At 48.6% G+C, this 17,444-nt stretch overlaps 1 protein-coding gene across 3 annotated transcripts; it reads left to right on the top strand.

Moving 5' to 3' along the window:
* The first annotated feature begins 358 nt into the window (after positions 1-358).
* Positions 359-15,975, top strand: DELE1 (DAP3 binding cell death enhancer 1). 3 transcript variants are annotated; one of them, XM_043582696.1, is made up of 13 exons: positions 359-533; positions 1,182-1,296; positions 1,391-1,514; positions 3,476-3,623; positions 4,563-4,724; positions 4,980-5,068; positions 5,170-5,266; positions 7,951-8,093; positions 9,121-9,279; positions 9,381-9,473; positions 11,984-12,149; positions 12,681-12,911; positions 13,648-15,975. In XM_043582696.1, the coding sequence occupies exons 1-12, from the start codon at positions 503-505 to the stop codon at positions 12,908-12,910; spliced, it is 1,557 nt and encodes a 518-aa protein (XP_043438631.1). In that variant the 5' UTR covers positions 359-502; the 3' UTR covers position 12,911; positions 13,648-15,975. The 3 variants fall into 3 exon arrangements, with proteins under 3 accessions (XP_043438631.1, XP_043438704.1, XP_043438792.1); XM_043582769.1 differs by having other exon boundaries at positions 14,989-15,975; XM_043582857.1 differs by lacking the exon at positions 9,381-9,473 and having other exon boundaries at positions 13,648-14,225.
* The last annotated feature ends 1,469 nt before the right edge of the window (positions 15,976-17,444 follow it).

Genomic DNA, 17,444 nt, shown 5'->3' on the forward strand with positions numbered 1-17,444 from the left:
GGGCTACGGGCCTCTCTTGTTGGACCCTAGCGCTCCTCTCCGCCCACTGGCCCTGCTTACTACCGCCTCGTCCAGGCGCGGGGCTGGGGTACACTATTCCCCTTTTCGCGTCTCCACGGTGTCTGCAAGGTCGTCCTGCGCTACCGAGGCCGCCCTTAGCCCCGCCTCTCCACAGTCCAGTTTCCAACTCGGTTCGGCTTCGCCACCTGCGACCCCCCCCCCCGCTGAGCGTTCTCCCCACTCTCTTGCGGACGGCAAGCGACGCCTCTTCCAGGGTAGGCCGGGCCCACGTCCATGCCCTTGCCGCAGTTCACCTCCCAGCCAGCCCCCACTTCCTTTCGCGCAGCGCCGGTCTTCCGGCTAGGCTCCTTTCTAATTGGCTGGCTGGAAGCTTCCTCGGGACTCGGCCGTTCGGAGGGCGCGACAGCGGCCTCTCTAGCCGCCGCCCGTAGGTCTGGCCTCGCTCTTTGGACTGCGAGCTCTCTATGCTGTTGGCGACGACATGTGGCGCCTCCCGGGACTCCTGGGCAGAGGTAGGGGGCGTCGGAGCCGCGCGTCGAGAAGCAGCTGAAACTCCGAACTGGAGAAGGGCGGGCCGGAGGACTGAGCCGAAGCCTGAGCGGGCTGGGTTAAAGCTGAGGAAAGGCGGGGCCCATGGGGGCGGGGCTACGCCCGCTGGTCAGGGGCTGCTAGAATTTGAGGTGTGAATGGGGCTCGTGGGGAAGAGGGTGGAGCTTAGGGCCACGGAGATGGGTGGGGCTATCTAAAGGGGGAGGGGTCAAATGGCTGGTGTTCCGAATTCGTGAAAGGTGGGTAGTGGCCAATGGAGTGCGGCACCAATGAAAAGAGGCAAGATTTAGAGTCAGGGCGCTCCAAACATTGAGCGAGAGTTTGCGTAGGAATGTCTGGTAATTTCATAATGGTGGTTGTCAGCCCTGGGAGGACATCAGAGTCACCCGGGGAGCATTTTCAGAATATACCCTGGATGATCCTGGTTTATTGGCCTGGGTGGCACCTCAGAAACTGTACTAGGCAAAAGATTCCCACTTATGTCCTTGTTTAAGAACTTACGCAGTGGCAGATGCCCGTGATTCCTGGGTTCCAGGAGTGGGGCTCTGTCAAGGAACAGAGGGAAGATTGGTGGGCATGTTGAGATGATTGATCTTTGTTATTATACATAGCTCTTCCCCGTCTGCTGGGACCCGGCTTCCGGGGGCTGACTCCAAAGTCTACCAACCCAAATGACCCTCAGGCTGCCTCCTCCACTCTGCTGGTCACTGTCCCCAGCTTTGACAGGTGAGATATTACCATTCCGTCACCCATCCCTTCCCCTTACCCCCCACTCCTTCCACTTGGGATATAACTTGATAGCTTTTCTTGCCTCATCTAGGTCAGGCCCCCATGGCCCAGGCCCAGGCACGAACAAGGGCCCAAGGTCTCATGGATGGAAGGATGCCTTCCAGTGGATGTCTGCCCGTGTCTCCCCAAACACCTTGTGGGATGCCATATCATGGGTAAGGCTTCCCAGCTCTGTCCTTGACCTTCTGTGTGGATGAGAATGATCCTGCATGGTAATAAAGCCTAGAAACAAGAGCTAGGGCATCATTGTCCCCACACTCAAAATGTGAGTAACCCATGTCATTGGGGCATATTTGGGGGAGATATTGCGGCTCCTCTTCCCCTCTGCCCTATTTCTCCTTTCATTCAGTAAACATTTATTTAACACCTTCTCTGAGCCAGGCATTTTTGTTAGGCACTTGTGACACAGCTGAGAACAAGGTAGATGTTATCAATGAATAATACTAAATAGCTAACATGTTATATATTAATGTAGAATATTATGTATGCGTTATCTTGTTTAATCCTTATAAAAATCTTGCGAGGAAAATATAATCTCTGTTTTATAGATAAGGGAACTCAGGCTCTGGACCTTTAGGTAACATGCTTAAGGCCATACAGCTCTTAAGTAGAGAAACCAGGTTTTATTTTGGAGCTCATGCTCTTAGCTACCATGCTCTACAGATTGGTTGCTCTACTTAGTGTGGCTTTGTAAAAGCACCTAGTACAGATCCCAGTACAGAACAATAAATATTTGTTGACTCTGATGTATAAAGTTAGGTGCTCAGTAGTGAACATTAGGTCCAAGAAGGCAGAATCTTTGTCATCCAGGTTCTGCACACATCACTCTCATTTCTGTCACATCTCATCCCTGTCACTTTCATGCTGTGTGCTTTAGGCAAGACTTGGCTTCCCCGAGCATCAGTTGTCTTATCTGTAAATTGGTGTCATCAGCGGAATGGAGCCTGGAATGTATCCATGGTAGGGCCACTTCTCTCTGGTGCTGTGGACTAGGGGTATAACATACTTTGGAGAGGGGAGCATTTTCTCATTTTGTCAAAGATCTGAGCCCTAGAGCTATTCTACAGTGAGTCCTTCTAGAATCTGGGCTTGGATTCTGGGGGTCCTGATGCTGTCCCTCAGCTGTGTCACTGTTGCCCTTGTGAAAGCGTATGAGCTGTCCCAGTATTCTGGATACACGTCTCTGTTATTTACATGCTGGCACCTTCTCTTCCTTCCGGCCTCAGCTCACACATCACGCCTACAGAGAGGCTATCCTTAATGCCCTATTTTGTCAGACCTCCCTCTTATGCTCTGTGTAAACTCCTGATTTCTTTCTTTCTTTTTTTTTTTTTTTTTACATTTAGCATAATTTGTTGTTGTTACATTTATTTCTCTGTGTACGTGAATTTTGTCTTTCTCCCTCAGTGAAGATATAAAGTCCATAAGGACAGAGTTGTGACTATCATCTTTCCCAGTGTACCCAGCGCCTGTTGTAATAAACAGGTATTTGGGTGTGGACAGGAAGGGGCAGGGAAAACCAAGCAGTCTCTGAGCTAGGAGCTAGCTTAGGTTTTCCACACACCTGTCAGAGAAGAGACACCTTCAACAAGCCTGTATGTGTGAATGTGTCTGTGGTGGGGTGGCTTGGTCAGAGAGAAAGGAAGAGTTGTGCCTCAGGCCAGAGAAAGAGAATGAAGTTGATGGTGAGCCCTGACCTGTCACTGCATTTGTGGCCAAGTCCCAGCTTACCACATTATCTTTTTGCCTGCTTAGACTTTATTCATTCACTCCTTATGCATGTAATAAATACATGTGTGTATTTATTAGTGCTACATCTTAGCGTTCTCCTAGGCTCCAGGGATACGTGGGTGAACAAAACAGACATGATTCCTGTCCTCATGGTGCTTAGAGACTAACAGGAGAGACAGACCTTAGCTAAATAATTGTCGAGGTGATTACTTAAGTACCAGTGTGATCAGGGCTCTACCAGGCAAGTTTGGGCACCTGAGGGTATTAGTTGGCCTCAGCCAGGAGTCAGGAAAGGCTTCCCAAGGAAGTGGCGTTTGAGCTGTAGGGTGAGACTGAAGGAGGTAACTGGTGCAAAGCTGGGTCCCCAGTGTGCTGTCTTTCCCAGGGCACTCTGGCCGTGCTGGCCCTGCAGCTGGCAAGGCAGATCCACTTCCAGTCGTCCCTGCCAGCAGGACCTCGACAAGCAGAGCACCGCTCTTGGCGCAGACCCCTGGACTGTTTCCTCTCATCTCCCTTGTGGCATCCGCGCTCCTGTGAGTTTTCAGTCCCAGGGACAGGAGGGCTAGGCTGGGAGTTTTTCTAGGCCAGGAAGCATCTCTGGACACACCTCAGGAAAAGAGCCATCAGCAGCTCCTTGCCTTTCCTATCTGAAGTCAGAGGAAGGGGAATGTGAGGAAGTTCTACCCACCCAGGGTGTGGACCACCCCTGCCCCTCAGTGTCCTCCCATGTCCTCCCCTCCCCTTCCATGAAGGGAGCCCCACAGGGATCGAGGCTGCTTTAGATCTTGGGTGTGGCTTCCTGCTTACCTTTCACCCATGACCCTTCAGGTCATTCTCTGGTCAGTCATTCATTACTAAGTGAATCTTCATTGAATAATTACTATGTACCATGGTACACAGGCGATACAGCCCAGGGGTTAAGGCCCTGGAGTTAGTGTCAGGGTTCAGGCCCCATAGCTGGTGCATACTAGTCTTGTGTCCCTGAACAAGTCACTTTTAACTCCCCCGTGCCTCAATTTTTTCATCCATAAGATGGGATAATAATAAAACCCACCTCATAGGTCTCTTGGGAGGATTAAATGAGTTAATACCTGTCAACGAGTTAGAACAGTGCCTGGCACACAGTAAGTGCCCAGTAAGTATTAGTTTAAGGTCTTGTCCTTATGCTTATAATCATTATCAATATTACTATCAAATAGAGTGCCAGGTGTCGGGGCTACAACTGTGAGTGAGGTAGATGCCTCCTTGCCACTGGAAGAATTCAGGCAAATGAAACATTTATACCTAGGGCAGGAGATCAGCATAAATATAGGCCCCTCTTGACCCCAGCAAAGGAATTGGAGGAGGAGGTGGAGGTGTGTGAAGGAGGAAATTCCACATTCTTCCCCCGAACCTCAGGGAACACTCAGTCGAGCCTGAGCAGACTGAGCTGATCCCCTTCTGATGTGACTACTCTTACTGGGTCTTTCCAGCACTCCGGAGGCACATTCTCCCCAGCTCTGATGGCCCAGCTGCCAGGCACACTGGCCTTAGGGAACCCAGGCTGGGCCAGGAAGAACCCTCCACTCAGCCTGAGAACCTCTCTTCATACAGCTCCGTGAGGGCATCTGGTCTTCAGGGTCTCTCTGAAGAAGGTATGTTTTCACCACCTAGAGTCAGCCAGAGGTAGAGGGGGTGGGGACTGGGCAGATGCACATTTGTTGCTGCTTATGCCAGATAAGGAAATTGTCATTCCTGTGAGGGCCCGTGCTTTCTGGGGCCCTTTGAATGATTTTGATTCCTGGTGGTGGTGCTGGCCAGAGGGGCCAGGGAGACTGGGGCAGTGGGAGAAAAGGAGAAACCACATTTTCTCCTTTACCCTGGCTGGGTGTCACCCATTTCCCTTGCAGACCCTAGTGATCTCGGCTTCCTGCATGCCAGCAGTAGCTTCAGATCCGGGGCAAAGCCAGCCCAGCCTGTGCCCACCGGACAAAAGCAGGTATGGTTCAGATGTGGCCTCCAGACCCTCAGCACATTCCCCTGGGCAGGTTGCAGTTTGAGTGAACCCTCCCATGATGAGTCTTTATATTTCTTCCCCAGGAACAAGATAAATCAAAAACTCTTTCCCTCGAGGAGGCTGTGACTTCCATTCAGCAGCTCTTCCAGCTCAGTGTTTCCATTGCTTTCAACTTCCTGGGTAACTGGGTGGACCTTGCATCAAGGCAGGCGGATGGGAGAACGGAAAGGGTATGGGGTTGGTCAAACAGAGTTAGGGCAGGGAGTGGTTTAAATTGAAAGAATTTATCTTCTCCCGGGTAGCTAGACTAGACCTGGCATGGTGGCACAGTGGTGTCAGGGACCCATCCTCATGATTCTGCCATTCTTAAAACTGACTTCCGTCTCAAGGTCCTGTTTGGCTATTGCAGCTTTCTTTCTGGAAGGGGATAGGTGGGAAAGCTAAAGGACTACTCCTTCCCCACCTAGAAAGTTGCACAAATCAGTGTCCAGGATGTAGGCCTCTCACCACACCTGGTCACAGAGGAGCCTGGGAAATGTAGTCTCTAGCTGAATGTCCATGTGCTTACCTGAACATTCTGTTACTGTGTAAGAAGCAGAAGAGAAATCTGGGAGGATACCTTGCGTTTTCTGACACGTTTAGGTGAGAAGAGACTCCTAAGGTCTGGAGCAGGCTCTCAAATGCACAGACAGGAACTCTTACCCACCTCTGGAGACTCTAGATGCCCCTCCACCATTTGTTTTGTTCTCTGCAGTGACTTGGCTTAAGTTTCAGGCCTTTTAATGCAGCGACCCAGACTGCCAACAGCATCTGTTGGAGTGTATTGGGCAGGTGCATGAGAAGGTGGGATTCTTTCAGCACAAAGCTGTTAAGCATTCACCTTTTCTAGGCCCTATTTTAGGTGTCAGGGATACAGTGATTCATGAGACAGAGTTCTTACTGTCATGGAGCTGACGTGTGAATTGAGGGGGAGAAGAATAAAACATTGCCAAATAAATAAAAAAGAATTTCAGATGATGGTGAATTTTAGAATTGTAAACAGGGGAATGTGTCAGTGACTCGGGGAAGGAGCAGCTTTTGATTTGGAAGTCCTCACTGATGGGAAGAACTCTGTGCCAAGACCTGACTGACAAAAACAAGCCAGTCTTGTTTCTGTATAGAGAAATAGCTTTCCAAACAGGGGAAACAGCTAGTACAAAGGTCCTGAGGCAGTATTGAGTTTTGCTTGTGAAAGGAATAAAAGAAAGGTGAGTGTGGCTGCAACTTAAAAATCTCCAGGAGAGTAGAAACAGATGAAGTGAGAGAAGGAGGAAGGGGCTAGGTCAGGCAGGGCCTTCTGAGCCACTGTGGAGTGTGGATTTTCTAAGGGAGATCAGAAGCCATTGGAGGGTTTTACAGTGGAAGAGGAGGAGGGCAGTCACATGATCTGATGTACTTCTTCAGATCTCTCTGGCTGTTGTGTGGACAAATGTGGAGTGCAGGCATGCCAGAGGAAACAGGAGACTGGGTTGGAGCTGTTACTGATGTCATAGCAAAGTGTCATGGTGGCTTGGTCTAGGTTAGAGGCAGAGGGGACAGAGAAGAGAAATGGATCGAGGAGCCAGTGTGGACAATGGGGACAGGGGTGGGATCCTTTGCCCTCTTGAGTCTTCTCAAGGGCAGAGGGCTCTGTGCATCCTGGACAGCAAATTTTCAGGCAGCACGGAGGTAACTTTAATTCACTGCTCGCTGAATGGAACCTGGCTTCTACCTCATTAGCTTTTTGTGATTTTGATGGGCCGACAGTCTCTTCTGAGGATTTTCTTGCCCATTCCTTCATTCATATATTCATTTATTCAGCAATGCTAAGCAGTGTGGCAGAACACAAAGGGAGCACAAGCCATCATCATATTTTGCATTTGTATAGAGCTTTCACCCTATGCGAAGTTATTTCTTCTACATTCTTTTTCTGCTTCTGCCTCCAGGATTTTGCAGTCTAATTGAGGAGACAGGGCTTGTACTCTGGAAACAGTTTAGTTCATGGAAAAAGGCTTGTATACTGAGTAAAAAGAGTGTTTGAAGCCTGAGTGTGGTCTGAAGCTTCCAGAGCAGAGGCAGAATGGGAAAGTCTGATGGTGGAGGCAGAAAGATAGCCCAGGGAGGAGAGACAACTTGAGCAAAGGTTTGAGTTGGGGCTTGGCTGTGCCCAGCCCCATCCGTGTTTTCTGTTTGCTCATTTGTTTGGATGATAAAACGGAACGTGGGTTTTGCTGTCCGGACACACCTGAGTTCAGGTCACAGCTGTCTTACTTTCTCTCTCACGGTTTCCTCCTAAAGGAGGATTAACAGTATCAGCTGTTATCAATTCGATATAGTTCATTACAAGCAGCCTAAGCCCACTCTGGCTAACTTAAGCACAAAAGGAATCTACTGGGATCTGTTGATCTGCCAAATCTCAGGACAGGAATAGAGAAGGTCCGGGGATCCAGGCGGCAGTAACTGAGGGACAGTGTCTTCAGAGTTTTGCTGTCAGAATAAACCTGCAAAAGCTATTTTCTCTCCTGCCTCAACCAGATCAGGATTCAGATTCCTGAGTGAGGGACTTACTGGTTGGGAAGAGCATAGCACAACGATTGATAGCACTGGGCAGCGGGGAGGAGGGCTGCTCTCCAAGGAAAACTGGGGTGCTGGTACCAAGAGGAGGATGTTGTATAGGAGGGCAGAACCCACTGATGTCTCTGGCAAACCAGTGAAATATTCGGAGGCTGGAAACATATGCAGAGTGTCTAGCACAAAAAAGAAAGGAAGCAGCTTAGGAGGATCTGGCCAAGGATGTGGGGAGGTTCACAGAGGAAGTTGTGTTTACACTCTGTGCTTTCTTACAGGGACAGAGAACATGAGGAATGGGGACTACACGGCAGCCTTTTCCTACTTCCAGAAAGCAGCAGACCGTGGCTACAGCAAAGCACAGTACAATGTGGGCTTGTGTCATGAGCATGGCAGAGGCACCCCCCGGGACCTTGGCAAGGTACTGCACCTCCTCTTTGTCCCCAGGCCTGTCTCCTGAGCTGCCCTGCCCAAAGTTGACCTCCAGAAATGAGCGGCAGGAGGGCTTAGGGAGAGTTCACCTTCTCTCTCCCAGCCATGAGGGAAAAAGAAGACAGGAGCTTCTAACTTGCAGGAATTTAGATTCAGAAGGAGGCCAGGGACCTTGTCTTTTTTCTTTGCAGCTGTGTCCTCAGGACCTAGAACCTTACCTTGATGAATGGATTAATTCATTGTAAAAATGTAGGATAAGTACGCAAAGATGTTATATATATATAAGAACGTACTTTTCTTAGAATTGTATATGATGGCAAAAAAAAAAAAAGGGAAAGCAACTTGAAGTTATTCAATAGTAAGTTGGTTAATAATATCTATGTGGGCCTTAAAAAATGATGCACCAAGGGCAGCTGGGTGGCTCATTTGGTTGAACATATGACTCTTGATTTTGGCTCAGGTCATGATTTCACGGTTCCTGAGTTTGAGCTCCATGCCAGGCTCTGTGCTGTGATTCTCTCTCTCCTTCTCTAGCTGCTCCTGCACTGGTCTCTCAAAATAAGTAAATATTTTTAAAAAATGATGCACTAGGTCTATGTTTTCTGGCATGGAAAGACATTCATGGTGTATTGTTAAATGGAAAAATAGATTACAAAAGTGTGAATGTTCTCTCTCACTGTTTCTCCCTATACACACACACATACACACATTTATATGTATATGTGTGTGTGCGTGTATATGTGTACATGTATAAATACACATATATGTGGGAAGAAATTTGCAAAGCTGTAAAGTAAAAGTGAACAGAGAATGATCTTTGGGAGGCAGGATTGGGGGGGGATTTTATGTTTCCATTTTTGGTTTATCTGTATTTTGCAATTTTGGCTTATCTATTTTCTGATGAATCTGTAATGATGATGTATTATTTAATTAAAATAGTTTTTACAAATTTTGCTCAAAGAGAAGGCTGGCTTGCAGAGGTATCAGTTGATTAGGTGTCTCTCCCTTTGTCCCAGGCAGTTCTTTTTTACCAGCTGGCTGCCAGCCAGGGTCACTGCCTGGCTCAGTACCGTTACGCCAGGTGCCTGTTGCAAGGCCCAGCCTCCACTTGGGATCCTGAGTGCCAGAGGGCAGTGTCCATGCTTAAGCAGGCTGCACACTCGGGCTTGAGAGAGGTGAGTGCCCAGGGTAGGGGTGGGGAGTCTCTCCTGGGCTCCTAGAGTATGCGGGGCCTGAAAGTGATGAAAATGCCTTTTTCCTTCCCCCTGAACCACAGGCTCAAGCTTTCCTCGGGGTGCTTTTCACCAAGGAGCCACACCTGGATGAGCAGAGAGCTGTGAAATACCTTTGGCTTGCGGCCAACAATGGGGTATGGGATTGCCAGTGTCCACACATGTTGGGGATCGAGTCTGCTGAAAGAGGGAATCTTGGAACTGGTACCAGGCTCTGCTGCACGTAGGAGAGGGTTGACAGGAACGCTGGGCCAAGCTTCAGGTCTTAACTGTTGCTGACTTACTGTGTGACCCTTGGGCAGGTCTAGTGGGGCCCTGGAGTTGGCTGACAGCAATCTGTGAGAGCTGTCGGTAGTTTAAAATCAGCTGTGGGTGGAGTATTTGCACCACAGAAATGACTGCATGCTCCAGAGCAGGGCCTGTTTCACTGCAGAGCCAGTTGCTACGCTTACCAGCATATTCCTGAGCCGGTCACTTCTTGTTCTCCTCATCTGGAAAATTGCGATGGAATGACTGCCTCACCTGTCGACTGCTTCACGGGTGTTGTTGTGAGGATCAAAATCTAACTGAGGTAGCAGGTGTGTGAGTGCTTGGTCAGTTGAGCACAGAGAAGGTGCACCCTCATGGACGGTGCAGTTTGGGGAAGTCAGAAGACACTGCACAGTTTCAGGGGTGGCAGGTGTCTGGGGGCCTTGGCATCCAGGCTGCAGGACCGTGAGTTTGTTCCCCAGAGTGTTAGTTTCATGGGGTGTTTATAATAGGAAGGAAAACATGGTCAGATGGGTTTGGGAAATGCTGCACTAAACAGGTGTCTTCAGTGCAGGTGATCTCAAAGCTTCACCTCAGTGTGAATCACCAAAAAGGTGTCTGTGGTTTGCTGTATTCCTGAAACGTACTTGAGCAGGACTTTTTTGGGCACCGCGTGCTGAAAGATCAGGAGTAGTGGATTAAAGCAAGCCATGTGCATGTACTGGAATTTCCCTGCACTGGGGCTGCTGATTCTCGGTGTATTCTGGCCAACACAGTGGTACCTGATTGGACTCTTGGGCATCAGAATACTTTTTTGTTTTTACTCTGTTACCTGTAGTAGCTTTCAGAAGGGGACCAGTGTCACCAACTAGTACTGCCTCTGTGCCTGCCTTCCTTGATGGAGTCCCAGCTCTATCTCGGGCTGAGTGTGCTTCACCGTCTCATGTGCTAGACATGCCTGAGGGCACCTTAGTCCACCTCGGTCAGGACGCTGGGAGAAATGCACAGAGGGTGTTGGGCACGGTCCTGACACACACACCCACCCCCCGGGAGTAATTGTGTCTTTGTAGGTTTGTACTGAGCAGTGTTGCAGGGTGGCTGTTTTGGCCTTAGGAATGTGCAGCGCTGTGTTCTAAGCTGGTCTATGGTCAAGAGTCTACCATATTTATTACATAGACTTTGCCCTGCAAGTTACAGAAACTCTCTCAAGAAATTGGACTCTGGAAATTAGAAGAGAAATGAGACCATGGTTGGGAATCAACAGAGTTTTTTGTTTGTTTGTTTTTTAAGTTGGGCGCTTGAATATAGTAATTTTCCAGTAAAGAGGGAGAGATTAAAATCTCTTTAGGGTGGGGCGCCTGGGTGGCTTGGTCAGTTAAGCGTCTGACTTCAGCTCAGGTCATGATCTCACGGTCCGTGAGTTTGAGCCCCGAGTCGGGCTCTGTGCTGACAGCTCAGAGCCTGGAGCCTGTTTCAGATTCTGTGTCTCCCTCTCTCTCTGCCCCTCCCCTGTTCATGCTCTGTCTCTCTCTGTCTCAAAAATAAATAAACGTTAAAAAAATTTAAAAAATAAAATAAAATAAAATAAAATAAAATAAAATCTCTTTAGGGCAACTAAAATAATAAGAAAATAATAATAACAGTAAGCACTTATAATGTATTAACACATATAATTTTCATAACAATTCAATCAGGTGGGTGTTATTATTATTTCCCACTTTATAGATGAGGACGCTGAGGCACAGGGGCATAGAATAATATGCCTGAGGTTACGTAGCTGGTAAGTGGTAGAGCCAAGATTGGAACCCAGACAGTCTGGCTATATAGGTTGTTCTCTTAAGCCCTACCTGCTAATGCCTCTCTAAGGATCATAGTTTTCAGTGAGAGGAGAGAGGATCCAGCATTTTGGGCAAAGGGATTATTAGACTTTTAACCTTTCAAAGGAGGGACACTCTCTGTAGTGTATGTTTTGCAGCCCCTGGGCAGAGATTCAGAAAGGCATTTGGGGCCTTTGAGAAGCCTAGCCTCTACCCTGGCTCCTGGCTCTTCTAGCCTAACTAGGAGCCTGACTCCCAGGTTCCCCACAGTTGGGTTGGTCGTTCCTGTGGCCGTCACTTCTGTCTGCCTTCAGCATCAGCCTCAGCGAGAGGCTGCCACACTGCCACTCGAATCTCGCTGGGCAGAGGGATCCCCGGCTCCTCTGTGTTGGGCACACTCTGGGCCTCTGGATTTTCATACTTGAGATCCCTTGGTACAGGGGGGACTGGGACTGGACCTTGAACCTATATGGATGAAGCCCCAGCTTGCCCGACTACCCCACCTTCCTCTTGCCTTAGCATTTCAGTTCTTCTCTCCTGCATGTGTGCATATCTGTACAGCTGTCTATTTTCCCTTTTAGGACTCACAGAGCAGATACCACTTGGGAATTTGCTATGAGAAGGGCCTTGGTGTGCAGAGGAATCTGGGAGAGGCTATAAGATGTTATCAGCAGTCAGCGGCTCTGGGCAATGAACCTGCCCGGGAAAGGTTGCGGACCCTCTTTTCCATGGAAGCAGTGGTTAAAGGTGCATGTCAGAGCCAACAAGTTCCCTTCCCTGAGCTCAGTGCCCTGTGACAGAGAAGGGGGTGGCAGTAGTCCTTGGTCTCCTTGGCATTTCTTGCCCCAGTAATGGGTAAGAGCACAGCTTTTTGAGTCAGACACACCTGAGCTTTAAGAACCCTGCTATGTCACTGAACTCGGACTCCCTGTCTTTGAAAATGACGTGGTTCTTCACTTCTGAAAATGAGGGTACTACTAGTACCTTACTTTTTCGGTTGTAAGGATTAAATGAGATGGTTCTAGAGGGCTTGGCACAACCTGGCATACAGCAGGTGTTGAATAAATAGCCTCCCTGAGGATTTTTCAGGAGAGACCATATCCTGAGATTGCCTCAGTGCCCTGAATTACCCTTCGAGGGCTCTGAGTGCTCACTCCTGAGTCACTCGGGCTGGCTGGGGTTAACAACGCCAGGGGCAACCAAGCCCTTTAAGAAGTCCTTGCTCCAAAGTTAAGAACCCACAGTATGAGTAAGAGTCGCTCTCACCTCTCCTCACAGCCCTGGGGCCCAGCGATTTGGCAGTTAAAGGATTGAAGTCCTTCTCCAGCCCCTCCCTCTGCAGCCTCAACACTCTGCTGGCGGGAGCTTCACGCCTCCCACACGCCTCGAGCACAGGGAACCTTGGCCTCCTCTGTAGAAGTGGGCGTCTCGGAGCCAGTCCCAGGGGAGCTCTTCCCCCACACAACTATCCTTTGGAAAGGAGTCTCGTCAGACTGGGTTTTGGCTAAGGTAAGATAAGACATAGTTACTGGTGCTGGGGTGGGGAGGGTGCACAGGTTGGATGGCAACAAAAATAGGTGTCAGTGTCCCTTTCTGAGGTGGACATTCCAGCGAGAGCTGAGGTTCTCAAGCAATTTCAAGTGCTGGCTAATAAATGACTTTGACCTTTCCTCCAGTTGGTAGCCTCACAGGTGGGCAGTGGAAACATTGATAGTTATTTCTGGTTCTGTGCACGAAAGGGATTCATTCAGTGACCTGTAAAAACCTCTCCTGAAGGTTCCAGAGTCTTACCATAGCCTGTGACTGAGTAAACCACTTACATATACTTTCCCATGTGTCAGTTTCCTAGGCTTAGACTGCATGACAGATGTTTGCCAACATCTGACGTATGTGCTTCTGGTGGTTCATAAGAGGATTTTAGGTACTCTAATATTTTCTATCTTAGTAGTTGTATATTTAATATATAATGTAAAAATGTGACTAGCACATTATAGTTTCACAGATATTAAAAACGATCCATTTAAAGAAAAACATTGTGAAATTGGATAAAAGGGAGCACAGGTCCCACCCATGGTGGTTCCACGAATGGCTTAAACTTGAGGAACACTGAGTCAGGCCATTCCCAAGATGGGCTTCCGTATTCACTTTTGTTCGTCCCCAGTGGAGTTAGGATCATCTTCATCACTGATTTGGGAGGAATGAGTTTCTTGCCTACATACCTAATATGTCTGCTTGACTTTTTCAGACCTTCTCACTTCAGCCCTAAAGATGGAGCCTGTGGCTTCTCTGTTACAACTTGAGTCCCAAAGCAGAGGCCAGATATCTACACAACTTCCCAAAGAAACTTAAGCATCTGCCCCAGCATAGTAAAGAAGAAGAAAGTGTGTAAAGACCCAGGTCCTGGCCATGTCACCTTGCCTGGCCGTGTCCCCTTATGAAGCAGTGACCTGACCCACTACATTGTTTTCTCAGTTGTTGACCGAAGGCATTGGTGTATGTCCTTTGACCCTACAGAGCTCATGGGGGGCATTTCACTGCAGAAAGGGCCTTGGTGACCACTTAGGCCCAATGAGGCAGACTGTTGCCCGTGGTTGTATGGCTTTATGAGTCACCAGGCCAGGAGAAGACCAGGCCCCCTGACTCCTGGCTCAGGGCTCTGTTTTGCCAGTTCACACTAGCTTTATGTGTTACTGTCACATCTCTCCAATGTGAGGGAGTAAGTGGAGGCTTGGAGCAGGAAGGTGTAGATTTTGAGATCCTTGTTTGTGAAGGGTGTGCCAGAAATGGATGGGAGTTTAATAAAATAGATACTGGATTATCTCATCACTCTTGCCTTTGAGTATGTTGGGGAGAACCGGGGGTGGGGCAGGGGGAGCTGAAAGCAGAGGCTCCCACCTCATCTCTAAACTCTCCATTAACCAATTTGAAGGGTCTTAAAAGCTTCTCCAAGGGAGAGACTTAGGAAAAAATGATTTCTGAGTCAACGCTAATGACTCCAATTACTGAATCTGTGAATAGCTATTCCCTGGCTTCTGGATGTTAGCCCAAATTCAATAGCATGGATGTGGTTGAGGGTAGGGAGTGGGAGGGACCAAACCCTCTAGTAACTGTTCAGATGTGAAAGATCACCCAGCTTGGCCAGTTCAACAGTGGACGGAGTTGGGGGTGGAGGTTGTCTTCTCTGCTGCCCACCCCTCTCACCAACCTCCAGTGGCTCCTGCCACACTTTTCCAGCACTTTCCTCTTGTCATGGGGGCCCTAGACTTCTTTCAACTTTAGTGTCTCCCCTGACTGCTACTCCCTTTCCAGAGCTGCTCTGCACGCTGGCCTTCCCACCCCCACACTGATCCATCCCCTCATGCGGCTGCCTCCCACAGATGTCTCCTTGGGATCTGGGACCTTGTCTTTGTATTCTGGTATCCTCAGCACTTAGCACAAGGCCCACGCTAGTAGGGGCTCAAATACACACATTGGTTAAAGGTTAGGTTTTTAAGCTGTACAATGCACTAATCTCTGCAAGAAAAAAAAAGTTTCTGTGGTCAAATAAGTTTGGGAAACGCTATACCAGACATCCCTTTTTTTATAGATTTACAGTGTACATCAGCATCTTTAAGGTTTCAAGAAGTTCTGCAGTAAAGAACTTGGTTAACCCCATGTTTGCCAGCCTGAACCAAGCACAGAGCCCAGCCACACACAGATTGCCGATCAAACTTCCTGGGGCACCTTCTGTAAAATGTCATTTCCTGCCCTCCTGTGGGACCCTACTCTCCAGTCTCCTCCCCTCCTCTTGTCATTTTGGCTTACCGATTCCTTCTGGGGAAGGAGTGGCAGTTCAGACAGCCGTGGGACAGCGGGCGTCCCATGTTGAGGGCCAGATGCAGCTCTCCTTCCCCCTCAGTCATTACAAGTTAAGTACTGATTCAATTTGGGGTGCTAAACATGGAGGTAGGATATTTTTAAGCTCTCCTTGTGGAAAGGCAGGATGGAAGAGTCGTGAGAGCAATGTTGTCAAGGGACCAGAAATCCTTGGCTGTTCAGTCACTGCGGTCTCTGTCCATCCCCAAGGGGTGGGCCTTCATCCACAGACCCAGGCACTGCTGTGCTTTTGCCATTACAATTCCATTGTTAATGACTTGTCATCAGTGCCCTGAAAGGAAATATGAGGTGGGGAGGACAGGGGAGTGGCCCCTGCCTGGGTTAGGTACAGGGTGACCCAAGTTTTAGGACCTGGTGCCCTTCAGCAGTGAGACTTTTGTGCGAGGCTGTGCTGACTCAGTTCCCTTATCCAGAGATGTTGCTTTCAGGGATCCTTGACACAGTGCAGACAAGGCTGTTCGATTCATTATATCTTCAGTGCTAATACAGTGCAGGGTACTTAGTAAATGTTCAGTAAATATCTGTTGAAGGAATGAGTGATTTTATGCATTTCCCCCTTTCCACCCAGTTCCTTGCACCAAGCCTACCTAGCACATAGTAAGTGCTTTAAATATTTGTCGAATCCATGATTCTGTATACTCCCCACTGCTACTTCTGACACCTAGTAATTGCTCAATAAATACAAAGTGTTTGTTGAGTGAGTGTTTCTGGTCATGCCTCCGTCCTCCCCTGCCCCATTACGTCATACTCCATACTTAGTAGGAGCTGGAAAAGGCTGACCTATTTTCTTGGTGCATACTATGTGCCAGGCCGAGCCCATGCTAAAACACCTCCCTCCCCCTCCTGTCTTCCTTTTGGGATATAGTTCTCTCCGGAGTCCCATGGGTAGTGGTTGCCATCTCACTCTTGTTTTAGCCAGAGGAGAGGTAGGGTCAGTGAGCTGCCAAGCTGAAGTTGGGTGACAGACAAGGAGGCTGCCTGTCAATCTCTGAGCTGCCCCCAGGCTCCAAGTGAGCACTGCATCACACTCCTCGTGCTGGAGAACCGGCTGACTGTTGATTAAAAAAAAAAAAAAAAAAGTCCCTCTGCACTTTCCAAATTAAGACGACATTTAACTGAGTGCTTGCTGGCTTGCCTGCTCCCTCGATATCCCAGGGGATTGAGCCCATCTTGGTGAAAACTGTTCTGAGCATGTCCAAAGTCTCAGCTTTGACATCTTGGCTGATGCGAAGAAGTTTCTGTAACCTTTCTGCTCAGCACGCTCAATTCTGTCGCCATACACACTGTGTCGCTCAGCCTGTTCATGGGAAAGTGCTGGGTGTTCCCATGCTAGGAGTTGGTTGCATGCTGCAGACGAGAGCAGCTACATACATCCCCACTCTGACCAGAGATCAGTTGCCTCAGAACAGAAACATCTCTACCCATGAATTCCTTAGGGTCTGCGGAGAAGGCAGAGCCGAGGACCAACAGAGAGGATCACAGTGGTCCTTAATCTTATTGAGGCCCCAGACCCCCTTTGAAAATGTGGCAAAAGCACTGACTCCTTCCCATACAAAAGTACGCAGCCCTTCAATTTTGCATGCACTTTAGCGGATTTATAGATCTTGAAGCCCAACCATGGACTCCAGGTTAAGAACCGTTGATTTGTTAGAACAACACACAAATTCCAGATCCAGATCCAGATCCTAGCCCTGCCACAAGCCTGCCTTGCAGCTTTGTGCAGATCAGAAGTGTCTTGCTTTTTTCTTGGCTATAAAATGTTCTGGCTCCTTACGAGTAAAATTGCTTGTGTTTGTGGAGGTTTAGGGAGGGACTTAGACAAGGTGCAGTATAACCTTTCATAGGTTACTGGTTCCTTTGGGAATCTGATGAGGACTTTGCATCTTCTGCCTAGAAAAACACCTATACACAAGGCTTTGCCTAGTATTCTCAAGATCCAAGAGCTACAGATTAGGGATTTTTGAACTAGAGTGAAGCAGTGATCAAGGGCATCCAGTGATCCACTTGACAGCCACAGTTCCAGCTTTCTTTTTAATTAATTAATTTGGCTCCGGGTTTCTTAGGTTGGCTCTTCCCCCATCTCTTCTTTTCTCCACCCTCCCAACATGAGCTCTGCATCAAAAATCCACTAGTAATTGTGGGTGGAGAGTGGCGGTCAGCATAGTT

Source organism: Prionailurus bengalensis, chromosome A1 (assembly GCF_016509475.1).
Source record: "Prionailurus bengalensis isolate Pbe53 chromosome A1, Fcat_Pben_1.1_paternal_pri, whole genome shotgun sequence".
NCBI lineage: Eukaryota > Metazoa > Chordata > Mammalia > Carnivora > Felidae > Prionailurus > Prionailurus bengalensis.